General features: G+C 41.2%; 1 protein-coding gene across 1 annotated transcript; it reads left to right on the top strand.

Annotated features, from left to right (window-relative positions):
- Positions 1-7,356: 7,356 nt before the first annotated feature.
- si:dkey-171c9.3 lies at positions 7,357-13,719 on the top strand. Its single transcript, XM_021577647.2, has 2 exons — positions 7,357-7,523; positions 11,321-13,719. Exons 1-2 carry the CDS (start codon positions 7,521-7,523, stop codon positions 12,710-12,712), a joined length of 1,395 nt encoding a protein of 464 aa, XP_021433322.2. The 5' UTR covers positions 7,357-7,520; the 3' UTR covers positions 12,713-13,719.
- Positions 13,720-24,300: the final 10,581 nt, after the last annotated feature.

Below are 24,300 nucleotides of genomic sequence, written 5' to 3'. Positions count from 1 at the left end.
TAGCACTTCTCGCACAAGAAAGGAACAGGGACAGGGTCATTTTTTTGCGTCAACACTGCAAGCTATCATGACTCTCAAAAGCCGCTGTTTACTTCTGAAGATCACTTTAGCACCGCCCTAAAAACCTGATTCAAATTGGACACAAACCTTCAAATTGGTATGTAATGACACATTATATAAACTCTTTATAGTGTTTTATTTACATTTTAGAGGCGATAAGGTTTCCCCACACGACATCTCTCCTTCTCACTATCATGCAATAGGTTTAGCTTCCCCACCCGCCATTTTTAATAAGACCCGACAGAGCTCATTGCCTTCTTGAATCATGCAGAGATGGGCATCATGAAGGTCTTGTCATTGATTTTGTTGGAAAGGGGAGAAATTCTGCTTTACATTGGTATTGATATTACAGTTGATCTGGAAGTATTATGTTTTTTGGGCACTAAAATGAGGTAAATTGTACGGACCAGCGCGATGTACAAAAGTGAGTGAGTTTACGTTAGATAGCTAGCTAAACAATGGACCATAATCCCAACGTTACTACCCTGCATCAATCTGCAGGGTTCCAGGTTCTATGGCTATAACTAGTCAAGCAAATGTGTCTGAGATACGAAGAACAAGATCATACACATAATGTTAGCTAACGACCCAGCCAGCTAACGTTTGCTAGCTAACAGTACACTTGAAATGAAACCACTTTGTCAAAATTAGAAATGTGTAATATCTGAAAATGTAGCTAGCTAGACTATCTTACATACATCCTGGTTGGATGTGTCTCCTGTCTAATGCCTTGCACGATGTAATCCAGACTCCTTAGCTACCATACTAGAATTCCACTGATTTCAAAACGCAGTCCTCCAGAAAGTGGAGAGCATACACATAACGTTAGCTAGCGAGCCAGCCAGCTAATGTTAGCTAGCTAACAGTACAATAACTTGAGATTAGGTTTATGCAGTTTTACTACGATACATTTCAAATAAATCTGCATTTGACACGATTATCTAGATGTACTGATCAGCTCCAATAGACAGATGCGAGCTATATGGCAGACCAATCCAAACTCATCTCTCGGCATGTTCAGCCCACTCATTATCTCAGCCAATCATGGCTAGCGGGAACGTTGCTCTCTTTTTCTGTGGCTAAACCAACTAGGCACGTAATTTAAAAATTGTATTCATATTTACATATGGCATACAAGTTTGATATTAACTTCTTATGGCTGCAGGGGCAGTATTGAGTAGTTTGGATGAAAGGTGCCCAGAGTAAAGGGCCTGCTCCTCAGTCCCAGTTGCAAATATAAGCATATTATTGTAATATTGGATAGAACACACTCTGACGTTTCTAAAAGTGTTTGAATGATGTCTGTGAGTATAACATAACTCATATGGCAGGCAAAAACCTGAGAAGGAATCCAAAGTGGTGGGAAATCGAGGTTGGTCGATTTTCTACCCAGCCCCTATTGAATACACAGTGGGATATTGGTTATGTTGCACTTCCTAAGGCTTCCACTAGATGTCAACCGTCTTTAGAAACTTGAATGAGGCTTCTACTGTGATGTGAGGCCGGATGAGAGCTCTTTGAGTCAGTGGTCTGGAAGAGAGCCAGGTCCTGGTCACATGCATTTTACATTATAGCGACCTGTGTTCCATGGCTTTTCTACAGACAATGGAATTCTCCGGTTGGAACGTTATTGAAGATTTATGATAAAAACATCCTAAAGATTGATTCTATACTTAGTTTGAAATGTTTCTACAACCTGTAATATAACTTTTTGAAGTTTTCGTCCGACGTTCAACTGGACCTGCACGAGCGTTTGGATTTGTGTACTAAACGCCCTAACAAAAGTAGCTACTTGGACATAAATAATGGACATTATCGAACAAATCAAATCATCAAACATTTATTGCGGAACTAGGATTCCTGGGAATGCAAACTGATGAAGAGCATCAAAGGTAAGGGAATATTTATAATGTTATTTCTGATTTCTATTGACTCCAACATGGCGGATATTTTTATTTATTTTTCTTAGCTCCGTTCTCAGATTATTGCATGGTTTGCTTTTTCCGTAAAGTTTTTTTGAAATCTGACACAGTGGTAGTATTAAGGAGAGGTATATCTATATTTCCATGTTTAACAATTGTATTTTCATCGACATTTATAATCAGTATTTCTGTAAAATGATGTGGCTCTTTGCAATATCACCGAATGTTTTTGGAACTAGTGAATGTAACGCGTCAATGTATACTGAGATTTCTTTGATATAAATATGAACTTTATCAAACAAAACATACATGTATTTTGTAACATTAAGTCCTATGAGTGCCATCTGATGAAGATCATCAAAGGTTAGTGATTAATCTTATCTCTATTTGTGCAATTTGTGACTCCTCTCTTTGGCTGGAAAAATGGCTGTGTTTTTCTGTGAGATGGTGGTGACCTAACATAATCGTTTGTGATGCTTTCGCTGTAAAGCCTAATTGAAATCCGACACTGTGGTGGGATTAAAACAGTATAAAATACATGTATGTTTGAGGAGTTTTAATTATGAGATTTCTGTTGTTTTGAATTTGGCGCCCTGCACTTTCACTGGCTGTTGTCATATCGATCCCGTTAACGGGATCTCAGCCCTAAGAAGTCTGAAACAAAGGATATAATGTTGCTCCCAGACAATGCCCAAATCCACGTCATTCGCACGAAGAAAAGGAAATACAGTGGCACAGATCAGGGTGCCTTCTGAGAATTTTTCGGTGAGTGGGCCTCTACCATCCATTCTATTGGCCAACGAGCAATCACTTGAGAATAAACTGCATGAGTTCCGTTCGAGACTATAATATAAACAGCACATAAAAAACCTGAATATCTTATGTTTCTCCGAGTCATGGTTGAACAACGATTAAAGAGAGTAATTCGAGAGTAATTCGCTATTGAAGTTTCATACCGGAAGGAGAAACACATATTACGCACTGCATTGTTTGGTAAACGCGCAGATTCAGCTGTTTATATATCAATCAGTACGGCGACTAAGTCAGGGAAAGCTACATCTAAGTCTAGATATACAGATGTACACACAATTTTTGAAAACATTATTGGGAAAGTGAGACAGAGATTGTTGTAGGACGATTCATTTAGCGATTGTGGAGGAATATTTTTTGAACAGGAGAGGACATCGTTTTGGACTGGTAAGTTCTTATCATGCTAATACCCTTGTTTGAAATTAATAATATTAAATATTATTAGTGATTTTTTTTTTAATTTTAGAAGCAATATATAAACATGTAATGTCATGAAATGTGAGATGCGTGTGTCTGCCGCCCCACCCCCACCTACATGAAATAGCCTATTTGAGGCTGTTGAGGGGAGGGCAGGCCCACAACAATGGCCAAAGTGAAATGGAGACAGTAGATACAGCTGGTCTGTTGTAATATAATAAAGACAGTAGATCTAGCTGAAATGTCATAATATAAAAGAGACAGTAGATCTAGTAGGTCATAATAATATATTCAACCTTATGTTCCCTATACTCTATCTATATATATATATGTATATATTTATCTGTTTATTATACCTGTTGATACAGGACTCATATGTGAAACAATTCTAACTGAGCATTTTCTTTCACAGTGACACTGACTCCGAATGGCAGGACCCAGGGCCAAGGTTTCCATCCCCCACTGAAGCTGGTTCATCCAGCTCCTGCCACAAGCGGTGTTCATCTGCCCAAATGGATTTCTTCAGGCATGAATGTGCCTCAGGGCCAAAAAGGCACAGCAATGGAGGCGTCGCTGTGTTCTTCGCAAAATTAAGTCATCACCTGCACCACATGCTTGGTGACCCTATGCTTTACAGCAGAAAGAGACTGCTATGGCACCTGGCATCTGCAGCACAATATTGTGTAGTGCTTTGGCAAAGTGGGTGGGGTTATATCCTTTCTGTTTGGCCCTGTCCAGGGGTCTCATCGGATGGGGCCACAGTGTCTCCTGACCCCTCCTGTCTCAGCCTCCAGTATTTATGCTGGGGCTAGGGTCAGTTTGTTATATCTGGAGTACTTATTCTGTCTTATCCTGTGTCCTTTGTGAATTTAAGTATGCTCTCTCTAATTCTCTCTTTCTCTCTCTCAGAGGACCTGAGCCCTAGGACCATGCATCAGGACTACTTGCCATGATGCCTCCTTGCAGTCCCCAGTCCACCTGACCTTGCTGCTGTTCCAGTTTCAACTGTTCTGCCTGCGGCTATGGAACCCTAAACTCTTCATATTTACTTTTGAGGTGCTGTCCTGTGTTATCCTCTACAACTACTGTGATTATTATTATTTGACCCTGCTGGTCATCTATGAACGTTTGAAAATCTCGGCCATGTTCTGTTATAATCTCCACCCGGCACAGCCAGAAGAGGACTGGCCCCCCCACATAGCCTGGTTCCTCTCTAGGTTTCTTCCTAGGTTTTGGCCTTTCTAGGGAGTTTTTCCAAGCCACCGTGCTTCTACATCTGCATTGCATGCTGTTTGGGGTTTTAGGCTGGGTTTCTGTACAGCACTTTGAGATATTAGCTGATGTAAGAAGGGCTATGTAAAAACATTGATTTGATAGAGGACTGAGGGTCTTCCAAATATTGAAATTCCTATCTGAATGTTTGTTTTATCTTGTTCATTTTAAAGATGATGATACAAAAATAAAAAATAAAAAACGTACGTTTTTTTTCATTGTATTCTCTAAACCAGATCTATTGATTTATATTCTCCTACATTCAATTCACATTTACACAAACTTCAGAGTGTTTTCTTTCAAATGGTACCAAGAATATGCATATCCTTGGTTCTGTTTCTGAGATACAGGCTGTTAGATTTGGGTATTTCTTCAGACGGAAATTGAAAAAAGTAGGGGGTAGCTCTAAGAGGTTTTAATCACCCTGTCGTCTCAGATTTTGAAATTATGCTTTACAGCAAAAGCAATCCAAGCGTTTGTGTAAATTTATCGATAGCCCAACATAACATTATGTACACATTGAATCAGGAAGCTTGGTCACGAAAATCAGAAAAGCAATCAAATTAACCGTTTACCTTTGATGATCTTCGGATGTTTTCACTCACGAGACTCCCAGTTACAGATTATTTTTATACCCAAAATACCGACGTTTGTTTGTCATGTTATGTTCAGAAATCCACAGGAAAGAGCAGTCACGACAACGCAGACGGAAATTCCAAATAGTCTTCATAATGTCCACAGAAACATGTCAAACGTTTTTTATAATCATTCCTCAGGTAGTTTTTAAAATATATATTCGATAATATATCAACCGAGTGTGTAGCTTTTTCCATAACAGTGGGAGGAACAATGGCCGGTTTACTCAATTGCGCACCAACTCACTCTGAGAGCCCCCACCTCTCCACTTACGCAATGTGATCCTTCACGCTAATTTTCCAAAATAAAAGCCTGAAACTATGTCTAAAGACTGTTGACACCGTAGGGAAGCCACAGAAAAAGGAATCTGGTTGATATCCCTTTAAATGGAGGACAGGCTTGCATAGGAACACAGAGGTTTCAAAATAAGAGGCACTTCCTGATTGGATTATCCTCAGGCTTTTGCCTGCAATATCAGTTCTGTTATACTCACAGACAATATTTTTACAGTTTTGGAAACTTTAGAGTGTTTTCTATCCTAATCTGTAATTATATAAATATTCTAGCATCTGGTCCTGAGAAATAGGCCGTTTACTTTGGGAACGTTATTTTTCCAAACATAAAAATAGTGCCCCCTAGTTTCAAGAGGTTATTAACCGGCTGTCACAATCTCCGTACAATCAGCACAAACCACTTGGGCCGTATCGCTCAACAGTGCCTTCCACTTATAAAGCAGCTGCTTCGTCTTGATGTCATTCTTTATTAAAAGCTACCGCAAAGCTTTTTCATTTCAAACAAGCACACTTTGATTGGTTGAAATGTGTTGCTAGTTAGCCTATCAGCGCTCGGCTATGATGCTTTTGTTAGGTGGTGGAGCCTTTAGAATTTTCAAACTTTTAGCAACCAATTGGAGCTTGCTGGTGTTTGTTGAGGTTTATGCGTTCTTACAAAATTCGGTAGTAGTAGTTTCCTGCAGGCAGCGTTTGTGGTTTGCATAATGCATTTTGCACAATACGTTTTCCAACAGGACTGTACTGTCTCTGGTTTTGCTTTCTTTCACAAGATCAGGGCCACGTTCAGTTGCAAACATTGCAGATAGAAAACCATGAATAGAGCCGAAGTGGCTCCATATTCTAAATGTCAGAGAGGCGCTTGCTCTACATAGCATATTTCTGAAAATATTATTTTAACAGAAATCTGTATATAATGACAAGATGCTCATGTCTCCGCCCTAACAATCGGAGTCATTTTCTCAAAGGTGTGAAGGTAGCACAAGCTTAGGGTCCAAAATAAACCCATAGGAACGTATATGAGCTTATTTTTGCGAGAGTTCTGCTCTGATTTTATCACAGCATTTCTAAACACAGAGGGACAAAATCATCATGAGACAAAATTCTGGGATGGCTTGCGAAACCGATCAAGCAGACCAGGCTGCAGATTGGGGTTTGAGAAGTCAAAGAGAAAACTGAAAAATGATTCCTTAGTTGTTCATTTTCTCAAAATCTAAAGCCTCAACATAGATTCTAGCCAATGTCTTAAGTAGCTGAACATGTTTTCTTCAAAAACAACTTCATATCGAAGGAGTGCCTTTGATTTTACGGCCTGCACAACGACCGTTAGACCCAATGCCGTGTTTCTGCGCATGAGCTTAGCTAGTCAATGTCGCCATGATATCCCCTACAACAAGCATTACCTGGTGATTTTGCCAAGACAGCCAGATATTTACCTACACAGCACCCTTAACCTTTTTTTAACTGACTACATTTTTTGTTGATTAAATCTGACTTTGTAAGTGTAATGAGTAATCCAGGAATGTCATGAGTTAATTGACATGAGAAAACTCAAAATTACTTCGGACAAGCTCCACTCTTTTGGAAAGGCAGTTTCAACCTATATTCATACTGTACTGTCTTTGTTCTGACCTATAAAAACAATTAAACCATTTCACTGTTGAACAGTTTTAATTTATGTGAGTGTGATTTGCAAGAGGCACGTTCCAAATGAGGTTAGCAAGCTAAATCTAGCTCATTTACAACAGACAAAAAGTTCACGCAAATATATTTTTTTACTGTTGAAGCACTCCTATTTGAAAGTCAAATTCATATTACAAAAAGTCCCTAGGGTTCTTTTAACAAATTGTCGGGCCTAGTCCTATTTTCATGTGCCAGAATTATTTTGCATTAGAATGAAAGGGTGACATAAATTACAACACTCTCTATAACCATTTGACCTTTTAATATCTCTCTCTCTCTCTCTCTCATATCTCCGTCTCATATAACACACACAGGAAGTGAGTATATGCTCATAACAGTATATCTATTTCCTCATCATGGCCATTTGCATCTCAGCTACAGCAAGCCTGTCATGTCTTCTCTTGCCTGACGCTTCTTTCACAGATAGAAAATGGTGAGTAGCCTACATGCCTAAAAAGGTTTTCTTTACTATCTTTACTGTCTCTTCTCTAGAACTAGTCTCTTCTCCAATCTCTTAATTTATTTATCCTTTATTTCTAGAAATCCTATACAGTCAGGTCCATCATTCTTTGCACCCTTAAATAAAGATAAGCAAAAAGACAGTATAAAAGAAATACAAATACTGAGTTATATTGCATGCTCAGAAAAAGGAAATCATATTTTTTTATGCTAATACAATTTCTCAAAGAAAGAGATTTTTCTTAACAAGTAATACAACATTTTAAAAAGTAATACAAATTATTGGCACCCCTGTCTTCAATAGCAGTCTTCAATGGCGAGGATAATGACACTGAGCCTTTTTCTAAAAAAAATTATGAGATTGGAGAACACGTTGGAAGGGATCTTAGACCCTTCCCCCATACAGAATCTTTCCAGATCCTTAATATCCTTTGTCAGCTATTATGGACTGCCCTTTTCAATTCAAAACCACATTTTAAACGGGGTCAATTCAGGAGACTGAAATGTTGATTTTGTGGTCAATCAACATTTTTTGGGGGCGGATTTTGATTAGTGCTTGCGGTTATTACTTTACTGGAAGATCCACTAGCGGCCAAGTGTCAGCCTCCTGGCAGAGGTAACCAGGTTTTTGGTTACAATGTCCTGATACTTGGTAAAGTTCATGATGCTGTTGACCTTAGCAAGGGCCTCAGGACCAGTGGAAGTAAAATAGACCAATAACATCAAAGATCAACCACCATATTTTACCATAATTATGAGGTATTTTTCTGCATATGCTTCTGTTTTTCAATACCAAACCCACACCTGGTGTGCGTGGCAAAATAGCTCTATGTTCATGTCATTTGACCATAGCACCGGTTCCAATCCAAGTGCCAATGCCGTTTTTCAAACTGCAGATGGTGCTATGGTCAGATGACATGAAAATAGTTGGCAACAAAAAAAATTCAAAAATAAGCAAATGCACAAAATGACCTCAAACTTACGGTAAAATATGATGGTGCATCTTTGATGTATGGGGATATTTTGCTTCCACTGATCCTGTGGCCCTTGTTAAGGTCAACGGCATAATTAACTTTACTAAGTACTTTACTTTTTAAACAAAATATTGTATTAGGATAAAATCAAAAAAAAAATTTTTTTAAATTGGAGCATGCAAGATATTTGGCACCCTATTCTGTACATGGTGCATTACTTTTTAACAGGGCCTGTAGGACTCTGGTCAGAAGTAATGCACTACATAGGAAATAAGGTGCCATTTGGGGAGAAGCATGCGTCTACGTCCTCGTGTCTGAATAGCCAAAGAGATATCCCTGTCTGTCTGATTGGTTCCACATTACTTCGCTCTGCATCTGCTCTGTCTGCATAAGACTTTGGTCAAAAGTAGTGAAATATAGGGAATAGGGAGCCATTTGGGGCTGACATTCACCCTTCTGAAAAGAACTGATTATTATTACTATAACATCATACTGTATCTGGAGACTGTAATTGTTTAGTAAAAATATTAAATTACAGCATATTGGATGACTGTCATTCATGTTCCATTCACCCAGTTCAATGTAACATCACTAGGTTTATGCTACTATATGATACTCATGAGGTTGCTACAACCTAGTCTATGAATAAAAAGTTAGAATGTAGATGCACACAGGTCGAAATAAAATATTGAGGTGACAAACAGTGACACATGGACAGACAGCAACACATTCAATACCGCCTTGCACACTCTTGACTGTATCAAGCTGATCTAGGGTGTAATCATTAGTCCAAAAGTTGAAAATGAGAGTTTATATTGGACAAAGTCAGGTATGTTTATCCCCTTTTCATTCCGTTTGCTTCCGTTTAAGAAACGTTTTTCAACAGAATCGGCGGAACAATTACACCCCTGGTCACACGTAAATAGCAGCCACCTTGTATTCCTTCTCACATCTATGCACTCTCCACCTCTCACCCTTTCCCTTCATTTGTGGACTTCACTGCACAACACATCAGCTCTATGTGATCAAGAAATCAAGGACATCCTCCAGAAGTTGTCATAATTACTGTGTAAGTTATGGAAGGGGGTGAGATCCTAGGTTTTGTATTGAAGTCAATGTACCAAGAGGAGGACGGAAGCTAGCTGTCCTCCGGCTACACCATGGTGCTACCCTACGGACTGCTGTTGAGGCTACTGTAGACCTTCATTGCAAAACAGTGTGTTTTAAAATTATATTTAGTATAGTTTATCTAACAATTATACTTTTTTTTTAATGAAATTCATTGAGGAGGATGGGTCCTCCCCTTCCTCCTCTGAGGAGCCTCCCCTGCACACACATTCAAACCAAATACATTTCACATGTGGATACAGTAATCCATTAGAACACCCTGACACACTGTTGCCACTGTGAACTATCCTTTATTGAGCTGTATTACATCTGTGAAATTATCCAACACACACACACACTTCCATCATCTATCAAAACACATCCTGGGTTTCAGGTCAGTTCTCTGTAATAACATAGACAGGAATAAACGCCTTGACTTTGTGCCAGTTCAATTATGTGTTATAGACATGCTCTTGCAGTGAGAAAGCCAAGAACGTTTTAATAGTTTTTTTTGTACTTGTAAGTGAAGGTAAGTGTTGTGAAATGTTTCCTAGTACTCATAGTTATCTAAATGTACTTGGTGATGCTGTGAAGCTTAAAATGCCAATCAAATTTCCCAAGTTTGGGATAATAAAGGTCTTCTAGTCTAACTTTGTACATCTTTTTTCTCACTTTCTTGTAGTAGCCTAATATTGTAGAGCATGCAAAGGCAGAGAGAGTAGGTATTGGCTTTACAATGTATCATAGAAGCTCTTATAAAGTCAGACATTCAACCACAGTAAAAGACTGAAGAACAAAGCCAAACGGTTTCTCTTTCATCTCTGATTTAAATAAAACTGCAATTCCTGTCAGTCTGTCATGTGACCCACTGACTTCCTGGAACCTTGACAGCTGTGGTGATTGGCAGGCTCGCTGTGGGTTTCCAACCTCTTGTCTTTTTCACGCACAACACGCATACACACACACACTGGCTGTGGTTTCCGACCACTGACTTTTCCCAACCCTACTGTAGTCTGTGACGTTAGAAACACAGGAACACACAGACAACATAAACTTTAACTTGAACAGTGGTGGAAAAAGTATCCAATTGTCATACTTGAGTAAAAGTAGATACCTTAATAGAAAATGACTCAAGCAAAAGTGAAAATCACCCGGTGAAAGTAAAGATCATGTCAAATAGCTTCTTAAGCAAACCAAACAACAACATGTTTTTTTAAATTTTAAATCTACAGATAGCCAGGGCATACTCCAACACAATTTACAAATTAAGCATTTGTGTTTAGTGTGTCCGCCAGATCAAAAGGCAGTAGGGATGTCCATGGATGTTCTCTTGATAAGTGTGTGAATTGGACCATTTTCCTGTCCCGCTAAGGAATCAAAATGAGTACTTTTGTGTGTCAGGGAAAATATATGGAGTAAAAAGTAAATTATTTTATTGAGGAATGTAGTGAAGTAAAATTTAAAGTTGTCAAAAATACAATTAGTCAATTAAACTACAGATACCCCCAAAAACTACTTAAGTAGTACTTTAAAGTGTTTTTACTTTAGTACTTTACCCCCCTGAACTTGAAGTCAAAATAAATAAATAAAAACAATGTAACTGTGTACCACAATACAGCTCTTAGCTCTCAAATGTGTACAATAAACTCAAACTAAATGTGTCTTTTGGATTTTTATTTTTTATTAATAGGTTCCAATGGAGGTATTGAATGGGGTCCAAAAAGTTCCAGAACCCAGTCCAGAAAGTGTGAGCCTGAAGGTTCTAGATCCCAGCCCAGACAATGAAAGAACCATTCACGGTTTCGCCCACACCATGGCTGAAGACATAATATACTCAGCTACATATGAGTCCTCATCCGGGTGTCCTCCAGTCCAGGAGAGACTGGCTGAGAAGTTAGCCTCTCTGGCCATCACAGCTGCCTTGAAGGAAGCAATTAGAAGTGAGATATTTTGGCCTAATACAAGATCTTGGTCATTTTCCAACCCCAGCCCATCCTCAGATAGAAGGGAGCAGGGACTACACAATACAAGACATGGGGAGGTTCATATGCACACAGAGATGAGTGGCAATGGTGAGAAACTTCAATATAACCCCAATGTGACCATCAAGTCCCACAGCTCTGGATCATCCACCTCCACTTCACAACCCTCCAAACACACCCACTCCTACTGCTCCTTCTTACCCCAGTCAGGGCTTCCTACAGTGGGATCACTGGATTACCCAGATGCCCCCCCAACCACCCCTCTTTTCCCAGAGATGGTCCAGAGCAGGGCTAGCTTTACCCAAAAACTAAAGGGGGGTTTGGCTAAAGAGTTCCTCCCCTCTCCCCCTCCCCCTACCCCTAAGGAAAAGCACAGAGATGGGGGGCTCGCATTGGAGACTGTGGGGGAGGTCGAGGACACACAGGAGGGGGAGGATTTCATTGGGCATCTGTTGAGCTCTCTTTCTCTGGAGTGTTCTGAGAGAGAGGAAGTTTGGAAAGAAGAGGAAGAGTTTGATATACCAACAGGTATTTTGATGGACGGTTATGAAGAGCGAGGACCCCACGGAAGGAGAGCCAAGCTGATGGCATATGTGGATGCACTATATGTGGATGCACTCTCTGATGAGATCACCACCTGGATGACAAATAACATGACAAATATTGACGGCCTCTCTCTGATATGTGATCAAATGGTTGATCAAATCATCACATCCTCCATGAGTGAGGTGAGGCTGAGGAAGTACGTTGGAAGGCTGGTCTCAGATGCACTCTCCATGGGATGGGAAGAGCAGAAGGCAGCCTCTCTCCATGACTCCCTGGTTCTCCGGCAGGAGCAGATAGGGAGAAGGGAACCAAACCCAATGGACCAAGGGGCTCATCTAATTGTCTATCCCTATCCAACCAATCCCAACCAGTCATCCAGCATCCAACTTTGCTCACCCAAAACTAATGAGATGGATCTGGATCTGACCACTAACACAGCCCACCCTCCAGCCCACTCGCCAACCTCTGTAATCAGTCAATCCTATGCTGAAAACTTGGCCCGAGCTGTGGTGAGGTGTTGTGTAATGGAAGCCTCCAGGAAGCAGTGTATGTAGCTCTCCAGGGATGCATCCCAAATTACACATTAATCCCTGTATGGTGGACTACTTTTGACCAGATCTCTGGTCAAAAAAAATGCACCATATAGGGAATATGTGTAGTTTTCCAGGCTGGTTGGACTGTGTTGGACGGCCTGGTGGTAAAAAATAAACTAACTGACCCCAAGAGGGCGACATTAGAGTAATAGACAGCTCCTGAACAAAGTGTTGGAGATGGAAAACAGTTGGTAATGTCAAAACTGATGAGCTTGATATACGACACAACCTTAACACACAATTATGATTAGGTTTGTTACATGAGCTATAGACCTAATTAAGAATGGTCTTTAAATTTGCTAACTTCTGATGATATTGCCACAAGGTTGGAGTTAGTGGTCAAAATGACATGCTCGTATTGTCAGAACCGATGAGGTTGATGTACATGGGCTATAACCTAAATCCAACATGAAGAATGCATTGTTTATGTATAATTGCTTACTGACAATATGCCACAAGGTTAGAGTTAGTGGTCAGACAATGTTGTTGTGCACTTGAACCTGAACTGTAACTTTAACTGAAAGAGAAAATTGACAATATTTGCTTCTTCATTAATTCACATAGAAGTAGTCCATTTCACCCCTTCAACATGCATACTATAAACAGACCAATCTCATCTTGTCTCCTCTTATTATCTTTGGTTGATGAAAAAAAAACAAGCATGGTGGAGCACACAAACTACCCATCATCGGATTACTTTCGATATCTAGAAAGTGTTTTACTCAATTATTTCGCTCACCCATGATGTGATTAATTATAAATAGTAATTGCTATTAGCTCATTCATATTGTAGTTTCTGTAAGCCGAGAGTTATAAAAATATGACCGCTTGTAATATATCAATCTTTTCTCAGATAGCGCTAGGACAAATGTACTGTAGTTTACATTTTTCCGGTTTGGATGATTGTGTTATGCTGTAGCTACTTCTGTGAATGTCTGAATATTGCATCCAAAAATAAACTGTTCCCATTCTGGACATAACTTTGTAAGGACTCTGTTTGTGCAAACTGTTTCTGAAAAAACTGTGGCCAGCTCAAATTCTGATTGTTGCGTCATTCGAAATTGAACGTTCTAAATACGTGTTCTAATCACACCGGTTTGATTGTATGCTACAGGGACCGCTGGAAAGGTAAATAACAGTAAATACAAAATGCTTAATAAATATGTGACTGTTGAATTGTATGAGTCAGTGCCTGGGCCCAAGCACGTACTGGGCCCAAATATACTGTATTATAACACATGTTTTATCCAAACACAGGAGCACGCTCTCAATGTTCAAAATACACCAAAGAGAATAATCTAGCCACAGAGGGTCAAAAATAACTGTGGATTAAGTTTTATTACAAGAACATACAGGTATCTGCCAAAATTAAGAAAACAACATAAAGTGTCCTAAAAGGGTGTTGCGCCACAACAAGCTTCCAGAACACTTTCAATGCATCTTAGCATAGATTCTACTAGTGGTTTAAAGCCACTAGTAAAAAATACACCCCACTTCTATGAAAAAAAGAAGCCCCCTGGCTTATGATTTCTTAACCCGGCCCTGGGAGAGAGTGGGAGTAAGGATGAGGTCAGTGTGTGTGTTTTTTTCTCTCTTTTGAGCTTGTGTTAGGGTATGTGTGTGTGTGTGTGTGTGTGTGTGTGTGTGTGTGTGTGTGTGTGTGTGTGTGTGTGTGTGTGTGTGTGTGTGTGTGTGTGTGTGTGTGTGTGTGTGTGTGTGTGTGTGTGTGTGTGGGTGGAAAAAGGGAGGCATATTGAGACTACAAGAAAATTCTGACTAGAAAAACAAGTGATTTTAGTGTGAAACCTACAAACAAGCAAGATTTCTGGCTCTCACAGACCTGTAACTTCTTCTTTAAGAGGCTCCTCTGTCCTCCACTCGTTACCTGTATTAATGACACCTGTTTGAACTTGTTATCAGTGTAAAAGACACCTGTCCACAACCTCAAACAGTCACATTCCAAACTCCACTATGGCCAAGACCAAAGAGCTGTCAAAGGACACCAGAAGCAAAATTGTAGACCTGCACCAGGCTGAGAAGAATGAATCTGCAATTGGTAAGCAGCTTGGTTTGAAGAAATCAGCTGTGGGAGCAATTATTAGGAAATGGAACACATACAAGACTACTGATAATCTCCCTCGATCTGGGGCTCCACGCAAGATCTCACCCCGTGGGGTCAAAATGATCACAAAAACAGTGAGCAAAAATCCCAGAACCACACGGGGTGACCTAGTGAATGACCTGCAGAGAGCTGGGACCAAAGTAACAAAGCCTACCATCAGTAACACTACGCCTGCAGTGCCAGACGTGTCCCCCTGCTTAAGCCAGTACATGTCCAGGCCCGTCTGAAGTTTGCTAGAGAGCATTTGGATGATCCAGAGGAAGACTGGGAGAATTTCATATGGTCAGATGAAACCAAAATATAACTTTTTGGTAAAAACTCAACTCGTCGTGTTTGGAGGACAAAGAATGCTGAGTTGCATCCAAAGAACACCATACCTACTGTGAAGCATGGGGGTGGAAACATCATGCTTTGGGGCTGTTTTTCTGCAAAGGGACCAGGACGACTGATCCGTGTAAAGGAAAGAATGAATGGGGCCATGTATCGTGAGATTTTGAGTGAAAACCTCCTTCCATCAGCAAGGGCATTGAAGATGAAACGTGGCTGGGTCTTTCAGCATGACAATGATCCCAAACACACCGCCCGGGCAACGAAGGAGTGGCTTCGTAAGAAGCATTTCAAGGTCCTGGAGTGGCCTAGCCAGTCTCCAGATCTCAACCCCATAGAAAATCTTTGGAGGGAGTTGAAAGTCCGTGTTGCCCAGCAACAGCCCCAAAACATCACTGCTCTAGAGTAGATCTGCATGGAGGAATGGGCCAAAATACCAGCAACAGTGTGTGAAAACCTTGTGAAGACTAACAGAAAACGTTTGATCTCTGTCATTGCCAACAAAGGGTATAAAACAAAGTATTGAGATAAACTTTTGTTATTGACCAAATACTTATTTTCCACCATAATTTGCAAATAAATTCATAAAAAATCCTACAATGTGATTTTCTGGATTTTTTTTCTCATTTTGTCTGTCATAGTTGAAGTGTAACTATGATGAAAATTACAGGCCTCTCTCATCTTTTTAAGTGGGAGAACTTGCACAATTCGTGGCTGACTAAATACTTTTTTGTCCCACTGTATATTTGCATCTGGGACAGAGTAGGAGGCAGTTCACTCTGGGCACGCTATTCATCTAAATGTGAAAATGCTGCCCCCAATCGAAAAAAGGTTAACAGTCTGATGTTTTTCAGTCTCTCGGTCCAAGCTTTGATGCACCTGTACTGACCTCACCTTCTGGATGATAGCGGGGTGAACATTCAGTGGCTCAGGTTGTTGTTGTCCTTGATGATCGTTTTGGCCTTCCTGTGACATCAGGTGCTGTAGGTGTCCTGGAGGGCAGGTAGTTTGTCCCCGGTGATGCGTTGGGCAGACCGCACCAGCCTCTGGAGAACCCTGCAGTTGTATGTGGTGCAGTTGCCTTACCAGGCAATGATACAGCCCAACAGAATGCTCTCAATTGTGCATCTGTAAAAGTTTGTGAGGGTTTTCGGTGACAAACCACATTTTAAGCGCCTTCTTCACCACACTGTCTGTGTAAGTGGACCATTTCATACCTAAGGGCACATTTTGACGCTTGTCATATGGTTAGTGAGAAAGTCCATATTGCAAATGTACGGTCCCTTACTAGACGTCCGAAAACGTTTCTAAAATTTGCGGACGGTGTCGGGCCGTGTGGCAGGGCCGGATCTTCCAGGAAGTCATCAAACGAACTCTCTCGGACTTTCGGTTTCCGTTTTATAAAATATTAAAAATTTTGTCATTTTTTCGCTGTCCCGGTAAATCCCACAAGAGGGCGAATGGAATCATATTGCAAATGTACAAAACATCACGAATCACGACGTGGCCTTTTCTCCTAAACGGAAAAGACTTCGAAGACAAAACTGGGTGAGCATGGGTTTGGCATAATGGGCAGTTGGCCCCGAACAAGATGGCGTCCAGGCCTCAACGGTTTTTGAGTTATGGCCATTTTTCTGGGATTAAAGGTCCAAAATGAAAATAGAGCAATAATTTTTCCGCTTCACGTCAAAGTAAAGGATCCTACGGTGTCAATAAAAAAAGAACCAGACATTTATCTATCGTCATTTAATAGAAATCGTACAATGTCAAATTGGTGATGTTCAAAAATATATATATATATTTTTTGAACAGTTACAGATCCAGTTGCAGCGTGTTCATACAAATCTCTTTAAAGTGTGCTTCGGAGCTCTGCAAGATTTCTGTGATTTTCTGTGATTTTCTGAAATAACACACACTCACTAAAACCCACCGTAAATACAGTGCCTTGCGAAAGTATTCGGCCCCCTTGAACTTTGCGACCTTTTGCCACATTTCAGGCTTCAAACATAAAGATATAAAACTGTATTTTTTTGTGAAGAATCAACAACAAGTGGGACACAATCATGAAGTGGAACGACATTTATTGGATATTTCAAACTTTTTTAACAAATCAAAAACTGAAAAATTGGGCGTGCAAAATTAAATAAATAAAATATCAGGGTTTTTTGATCTCACCGATTACAATGATATCTCTCCCCATAGGAATACATTGCCAGCTCCTCTATAGTCAACCTGAAGCCTTTTTGGGTTATGAGTGCCTTATGAACCTGTATTCAATGACAGTCCATCAGGACACTATGAGGTCTACCTGTGTTGATTCTAAGCTTCCTGAAGCAAACGGAAGTGGTTAAAATCACCCTAAAAGTTTTTTCCCATAACCAACCAGCAGTTTGTGATAAATAGTGCATTCAACCCTGTGTAAATCGGTCAGTTCTTAACGTAAACACTTAAAACTCAGGATTCTGTAAAGGCATACCCCAGTCAGGATATGTGTTTCCTTATAGCTTTCTGTGCCAACCGGAAGTGCCTTAAATGGTGTCATAGGGGCTGTTTCAAAGGGTTAAAAAGGTCAGATCTTTTCCAAACTTCATATGTGCGATTAGGCAACCCTGATGAACTGTAAATCAGTCATGTCTCCCATAAAATTTCCAAGAAAAACTAAATTACACACACACACAGCTTGGAAGGAGGGACACATTGGGGTGTGTAGAGACAGACAGTGACGGCAATAGTTAACTTTGTTCAAACTATTAAAGAACCGTCAGACCTAGAGTTCTGAAACTTTAGAAACCTGTTCTAGAGCTCAGGTCGATAGTGCGTTATGTGGCTCTAGAAGGTTCTCGGACCGAGAAACAGCCTCGTACATTTGCAATAACTTCAATTCATTTTTACATCACGAAAATGCCGACATTTAGAAATGTCCCAGAGTCGCAAGACTAGGTGCATTGCGACTGCCTCGGCCCATATAGATGGACACCAACGTTTCTGTCCGATAGCTCATTCAAGGACCCCGTAGCAAGTCATGGTAAAAAGTGGATTTTCAGCACCAGTTAAGGTCTGGCTCGGGCACCAAATGACCTATCGAGCCGAAACGTGGGTTTCGGGGTCGCCTCAGCTAGGCCTAAACATAATGTCAGAACTGGACCCGCAGTTAGAACATAACTACGTGTTTTACGTTTTTATTATGGTTTGAACAGAAGGCGTTGTAAATTTTGGGCCAGCTCTGAAGTATGTGATAGTTGGCTTCTCAACGAGTTGGAAAAAATGGGTGTGGTGTCAGTTTGTATCAGTTTGGTGTCAGAATGATATCTAATTGACTGATGGACGGTGACTTGCTGGTGACTTTTGTCTATTTGCAATATGTTTAAACAATGAGGTACCATCACCAAAGTGACATTCTGAAATCAACCCCAACGAGCGATGGAGAGGAACCAGAATCACTGCCCAGCCATCCCGAGTTCATCGGGCCAGTCAATTTCGCATTCCTGCAGGATTTTTGAGCATGCCAAATTCGTGATGGTAAATGCCCATTGAACCATATTGAAAATGCACGTGCATTTGCAAGAAAACAATTGGTAACACACTATACCGTGAAGGACTGAAATCCTGCAGCCCCTGCAAGGTCCCCTTGCTCAAGACAACATATATACATGCCCATCTGAAGTTTGCCAATGAACATCTGAATGATTCAGAGGACAACTGGGTGAAAGTGTTGTGGTCAGATGAGACCAAAATGGAGCTCTTTGGCATCAACTCAACTTGCCGTGTTTGGAGGAGGAGGAATGCTGCCTATGACCCCAAGAACACCACCCCCACCGTAAAACATGGAGGTGGAAACATTATGCTTTGGGGGTGTTTTTCTGCTAAGGGGACAGGACAACTTCACCGCATCAAAGGGACGATGGACGGGACCATATACCGTCCAATCTTGGGTGAGAACCTCCTTCCCTCAGCCAGGGCATTGAAAATGGTTCGTGGATGGGTATTCCAGCATGACAATGACCCAAAACACACGGCCAAGGCAACAAAGGACTGGCTCAAGAAGAAGCACATTAAGTTCCTGGAGTGGCCTAGCCAGTCTCCAGACCGTAATCCCATAGAAAATCTGTGGAGGGAGCTGAAGGTTCGAGTTGCCAAACGTCAGCCTCGAAACCTTAATGACTTGGAGAAGAGCTGCAAAGAGGAGTGGGACAAAATCCCTCCTGAGATTACAAGAAACATCTGACCTCTGTGATTGCCAACAAGGGTTTTGCCACCAAGTACTAAGTCATGTTTTGCAGAGGGGTCAAATACTTATTTCCCTCATTAAAATGCAAATCAATTTATAACATTTTTGACATGCGTTTTTCTGGATTTTTTTGTTGTTATTCTGTCTCTCACTGTTCAAATAAACCTACCATTAAAATGATAGACTGATAATTTTTTTGTCAGTGGATAAATGTACAAAATCAGAAGGGATCAAATACTTTTTTCCATCACTGTAGTTATTCCTCTTTTCGGGTGGGATAGGATAGGGCAGTGTGCAGTGCGATGGCGGTTGTATCTTCTGTGGATCTATTGGGGCGGTAAGCAAATTGAAGTGGGTCTAGGGTGTCAGGTAAGGTGGAGTTGATATGATACCTGTCTCTCAAAGCACTTCAGGATGACAGAAGTGAGTGCTAGTTCAGTTAGTTCAGTTACCTTTGCCTTCTTGGGTACAGGAACAATGGTGGAACTCTTGAACCATGTGGGGACAGTAGACTGGGATAGGGAGAGATTGAATATGCCCGTAAACACTTCAACCAGCTGGCCTGTGCATGCTCTGAGGACGCAGCAAGGGATGCCGTCTGGGCCGGCAGCCTTGCGAGGGTTAACACGCTTAAATGTCTTACTCACGTTGGCCACGGAGAAGGAGAGCCCACAGATTTTGGTAGCGGGCCACGTTGGTGGCACTGTGCTATCCTCAAAGCGGGCGAAGAAGGTGTTTAGCTTGTCTGTAAGCAAGAAGTTGGATTTACCCTTTGTAGTCCTTGATTGTCTGTAGACCCTGCCACATAGGTCTCGTGTCTGAGCCGTTGAATTGCGACTCCACTCTGTCTCTATACTGACATTTTGCCTGTTTGATTGCCTGACAGAGGGAATAACTACACTGTTTGTATTCCGTCATATTCCCTGTCACCTTGCCATTGTTAAATGCGATGGCACTTTCAGTTTTGTGTGAATGTTGCCATCTATCCAGCTTGATGAAAACAATCTTGAAGCATGGATTCTGATTGGTCGGACCAGCGTTGAATAGTCCTTAGCATGGGTACTTCCTGTTTGAGTTTCTGCCTGTAGGAAGGGTGGAGCAAAATGGAGTTGTGATTAGATTTGTTGAAAGGATGGCGGGGTAGGGCCTTGTAGGGATCCCGGAAGTTGGAGTAGCAGTGGTCGATGTCAGTCAATGTGTTGATAGAACTTCGGCAGGCCTTTCATAAAATTTGCTTTATTTAAATCCCCAGCTACTGTTAATTCGGCCTCAGGAGATGTGGTTCTTCGAGGGCTGTCGTGGTAACGGCTTGAGGGATGATATACACGGCTGTGACGATAACCGAAGAGAATTCTCCTGGGAGATAATACGGTCGTCATTTGATTGTGAGGTATTCTAGGTCAGGTGAACAAAAGGACTTGAGTTCCTGTATGTTATCACAGTCACACCATGAGTTGTTAATCATAGCTACTTTGAAGAATTTGTTTAACCCTTTTTTTGGTTACTACATGATTCCATATGTGATATTTCATAGTTTTCATGCCTTCACTATTATTCTACAATGTAAAAATAAAGAAAAACACTTGAATGAGTAGGTGTGTCCAAACTTTTTACTGGTACTGTATGTTAAATTGGGCTAATTTTAGCACTTTTCTGGGATGCTTGATTATTTTTATTGCTTTATTGGGAAGCATAGCAGAGGTAGAAATGTTCCTGTCATTTATGTTGGTGCAGGGTGAGCTGCACATGGTGGACTTCCTGCTAGGGCACATTGCCTCAATGATAACAGTATCACTCTGGTTCATAGACACACTGCATACAGTAGCTGTGGGATCAGCAGAGGCATTCAGTGCAAAAAGAGGGACATACAGTGCCTTGCGAAAGTATTCGGCCCCCTTGAACTTTGCGACCTTTTGCCACATTTCAGGCTTCAAACATAAAGATATAAAACTGTATTTTTTTGTGAAGAATCAACAACAAGTGGGACACAATCATGAAGTGGAACGACATTTATTGGATATTTCAATATTTCTTTTTTAACAAATCAAAAACTGAAAAATTAGGCGTGCTAAATTATTCAGCCCCTTTACTTTGAGTGCAGCAAACTCTCTCCAGAAGTTCAGTGAGGATCTCTGAATGATCCAATGTTGACCTAAATGACTAATGATGATAAATACAATCCACCTGTGTGTAATCAAGTCTCCGTATAAATGCACCTGCACTGTGATAGTCTCAGAGGTCCGTTATAAGCGCAGAGAGCATCATGAAGAACAAGGAACACACCAGGCAGGTCCGAGATACTGTTGTGAAGAAGTTTAAAGCCGGATTTGGATACAAAAAGATTTCCCAAGCTTTAAACATCCCAAGGAGCACTGTGCAAGCGATAATATTGAAATGGAAGGAGTATCAGACCACTGCAAATCTACCAAGACCTGGCCGTCCCTCTAAACTTTCAGCTCATACAAGGAGAAGACTGATCAGAGATGCAGCCAAGAGGCCCATGATCACTCTGGATGAACTGCAGAGATCTACAGCTGAGGTGGGAGACTCTGTCCATAGGACAACAATCAGTCGTATACTGCACAAATCTGTCCTTTATGGAAGAGTGGCAAAAAGAAAGACATTTCTTAAAGATATCCATAAAAAGTGTTGTTTAAAGTTTGCCACAGGCCACCTGGGAGACACACAAAACATGTGGAAGAAGGTGCTCTGGTCAACTTTTTGGCAACAATGCAAAACGTTATGTTTGGCGTAAAAGCAACACAGCTGAACACACCATCCCCACTGTCAAACATGGTGGTGGCAGCATCATGGTTTGTGCCTGCTTTTCTTCAGCAGGGATAGGGAAGATGGTTAAAATTTATGGGAAGATGGATGGAGCCAAATACAGGACCATTCTGGAAGAAAACCTGATGGAGTCTGCAAAAGACCTGAGACTGGGACGGAGATTTGTCTTCCAACAAGACAATGATCCAAAACATAAAGCAAAATCTACAATGGAATGGTTCAAAAATAAACATATCCAGGTGTTAGAATGGCAAAGTCAAAGTCCAGACCTGAATCCAATCGAGAATCTGTGGAAAGAACTGAAAACTGCTGTTCACAAATGCTCTCCATCCAACCTCACTGAGCTTGAGCTGTTTTGCAAGGAGGAATGGGAAAAATTTCAGTCTCTCGATGTGCAAAACTGATAGAGACATACCCCAAGCGACTTACAGCTGTAATCGCAGCAAAAGGTGGCGCTACAAAGTATTAACTTAAGAGGGCTGAATAATTTTGCACGCCCAATTTTTCAGTTTTTGATTTGTTAAAAAAGTTTGAAATATCCAATAAATGTCGTTCCACTTCATGATTGTGCCCCACTTGTTGTTGATTCTTCACAAAAAATACAGTTTTATATCTTTATGTTTGAAGCCTGAAATGTGGCAAAAGGTCGCAAAGTTCAAGGGGGCCGAATACTTTCGCAAGGCACTGTAAATTAGGCTACTTTACATTGTGTCTTCCAATGCCCCTGGGATAACGTACAGTTGCTGAAGCATTATGTAACTCAGTGACACAATGGAAGGGATTAAATGAGCTGGGCTTAGGTCATTGATGAATCGTTGACCCCACGCAGCCTTATAATGCTGTGAAAGGATCGAGGAACCCAAATGATTTGGTTGGATCCCATCCTCTTTATAATACAAGCTTTGTTTCCAGAAGGTATCAACATTCTCAAAAAAGTATACACTTACAGAGCTGCAATTGTCTCGTAGCCAGTTATGGAGTGCTAAAAGTCTACTGAACCGTTCAATGCCACGATTTAGAGGGCAGAGGGACAGATATTATGGGGTGTTTGTTGGGTGTCAAATAGTTACCTAATCAGTCATTTAAAATCCATCTTCAGCTGTTATGAGCTGCCCTTCATAATGTCATTGCATCGAACATGAACTATGATAGATTCAGTTTCCTGATGCTAGTTTAAAATGTTTGGGAGCAGCTTATTGATGTCCTGTACTGATGATCCTGAATAGCATAACGTTTTTGCTTCGGGGACTAAGACATTTCTCACTATTGAATTGCCCAATACAACTGCCGGAGAAGGGAATGGCAAAATCCGCCCAGTCCCACCCCTTACACAATTAGTTGAGTTTTTCACGGAGCCCAAGAGAAGCAGGAAAGTGTACGCGCGCTGCTCCCGGCTAAAGGTCCAGACCTCCCACAGCAGGCAGTGCACCGTCAGATCCAGAGAGAGGAAAAAGAGCCCAACCCGACAACAAAGCCTCTGCTAGAGTCGAAGTCAGCAACGCCATCGCAGACACAGGCAATCCCAGAAACTTCCGGCGCCGACAGAGATGGCCACCTTGCTTCGCGCTCCTAGGACATTATGCAGTATTTTGTTTTGTAATGTATTATTTCTTACATTGTTACCCCAGAAAATCTTAAGTTTTATTACATACAGCCGGAAGGAACTTTTGGAGATAAGAGCAACACCAACTCACCAACATTACGACCAGGAATACGACTTTCCCGAAACGGATCCTCTGTTTGGTCCACCACCCAGGACAATGGATCGGATCCCAGCCGGCGACCCAAAACAACGGCGCCGCAGAAGGGGAAGACGGAGCGGTCTTCTGGTCAGGCTCCGTGGACTGGCACATCGCGCACCGCTCCCGAGTACACTACTCGCCAATGTCCAGTCTCTTGACAACAAGGTAGACGAAATCCAGAGAGACATCAGAGATTGTAAAGTTCTTTGTTTCACGGAAACATGGCTCACTCGGGATACGTTATCAGAGCCGGTACAGCCACCTGGTTTCTTCATGCATCGCGCCGACAGAAATAAACATCTTTCTAGTAAGAAGAAGGGCGGGGGTGTATGCCTTATGATTA

The sequence above is a fragment of the Oncorhynchus mykiss genome, chromosome 21, assembly GCF_013265735.2.
Source record: "Oncorhynchus mykiss isolate Arlee chromosome 21, USDA_OmykA_1.1, whole genome shotgun sequence".
NCBI lineage: Eukaryota > Metazoa > Chordata > Actinopteri > Salmoniformes > Salmonidae > Oncorhynchus > Oncorhynchus mykiss.
The sequence above is the reverse complement of the archived record's forward strand: the minus strand, read 5'-3'. Positions and strand labels throughout refer to the sequence as shown.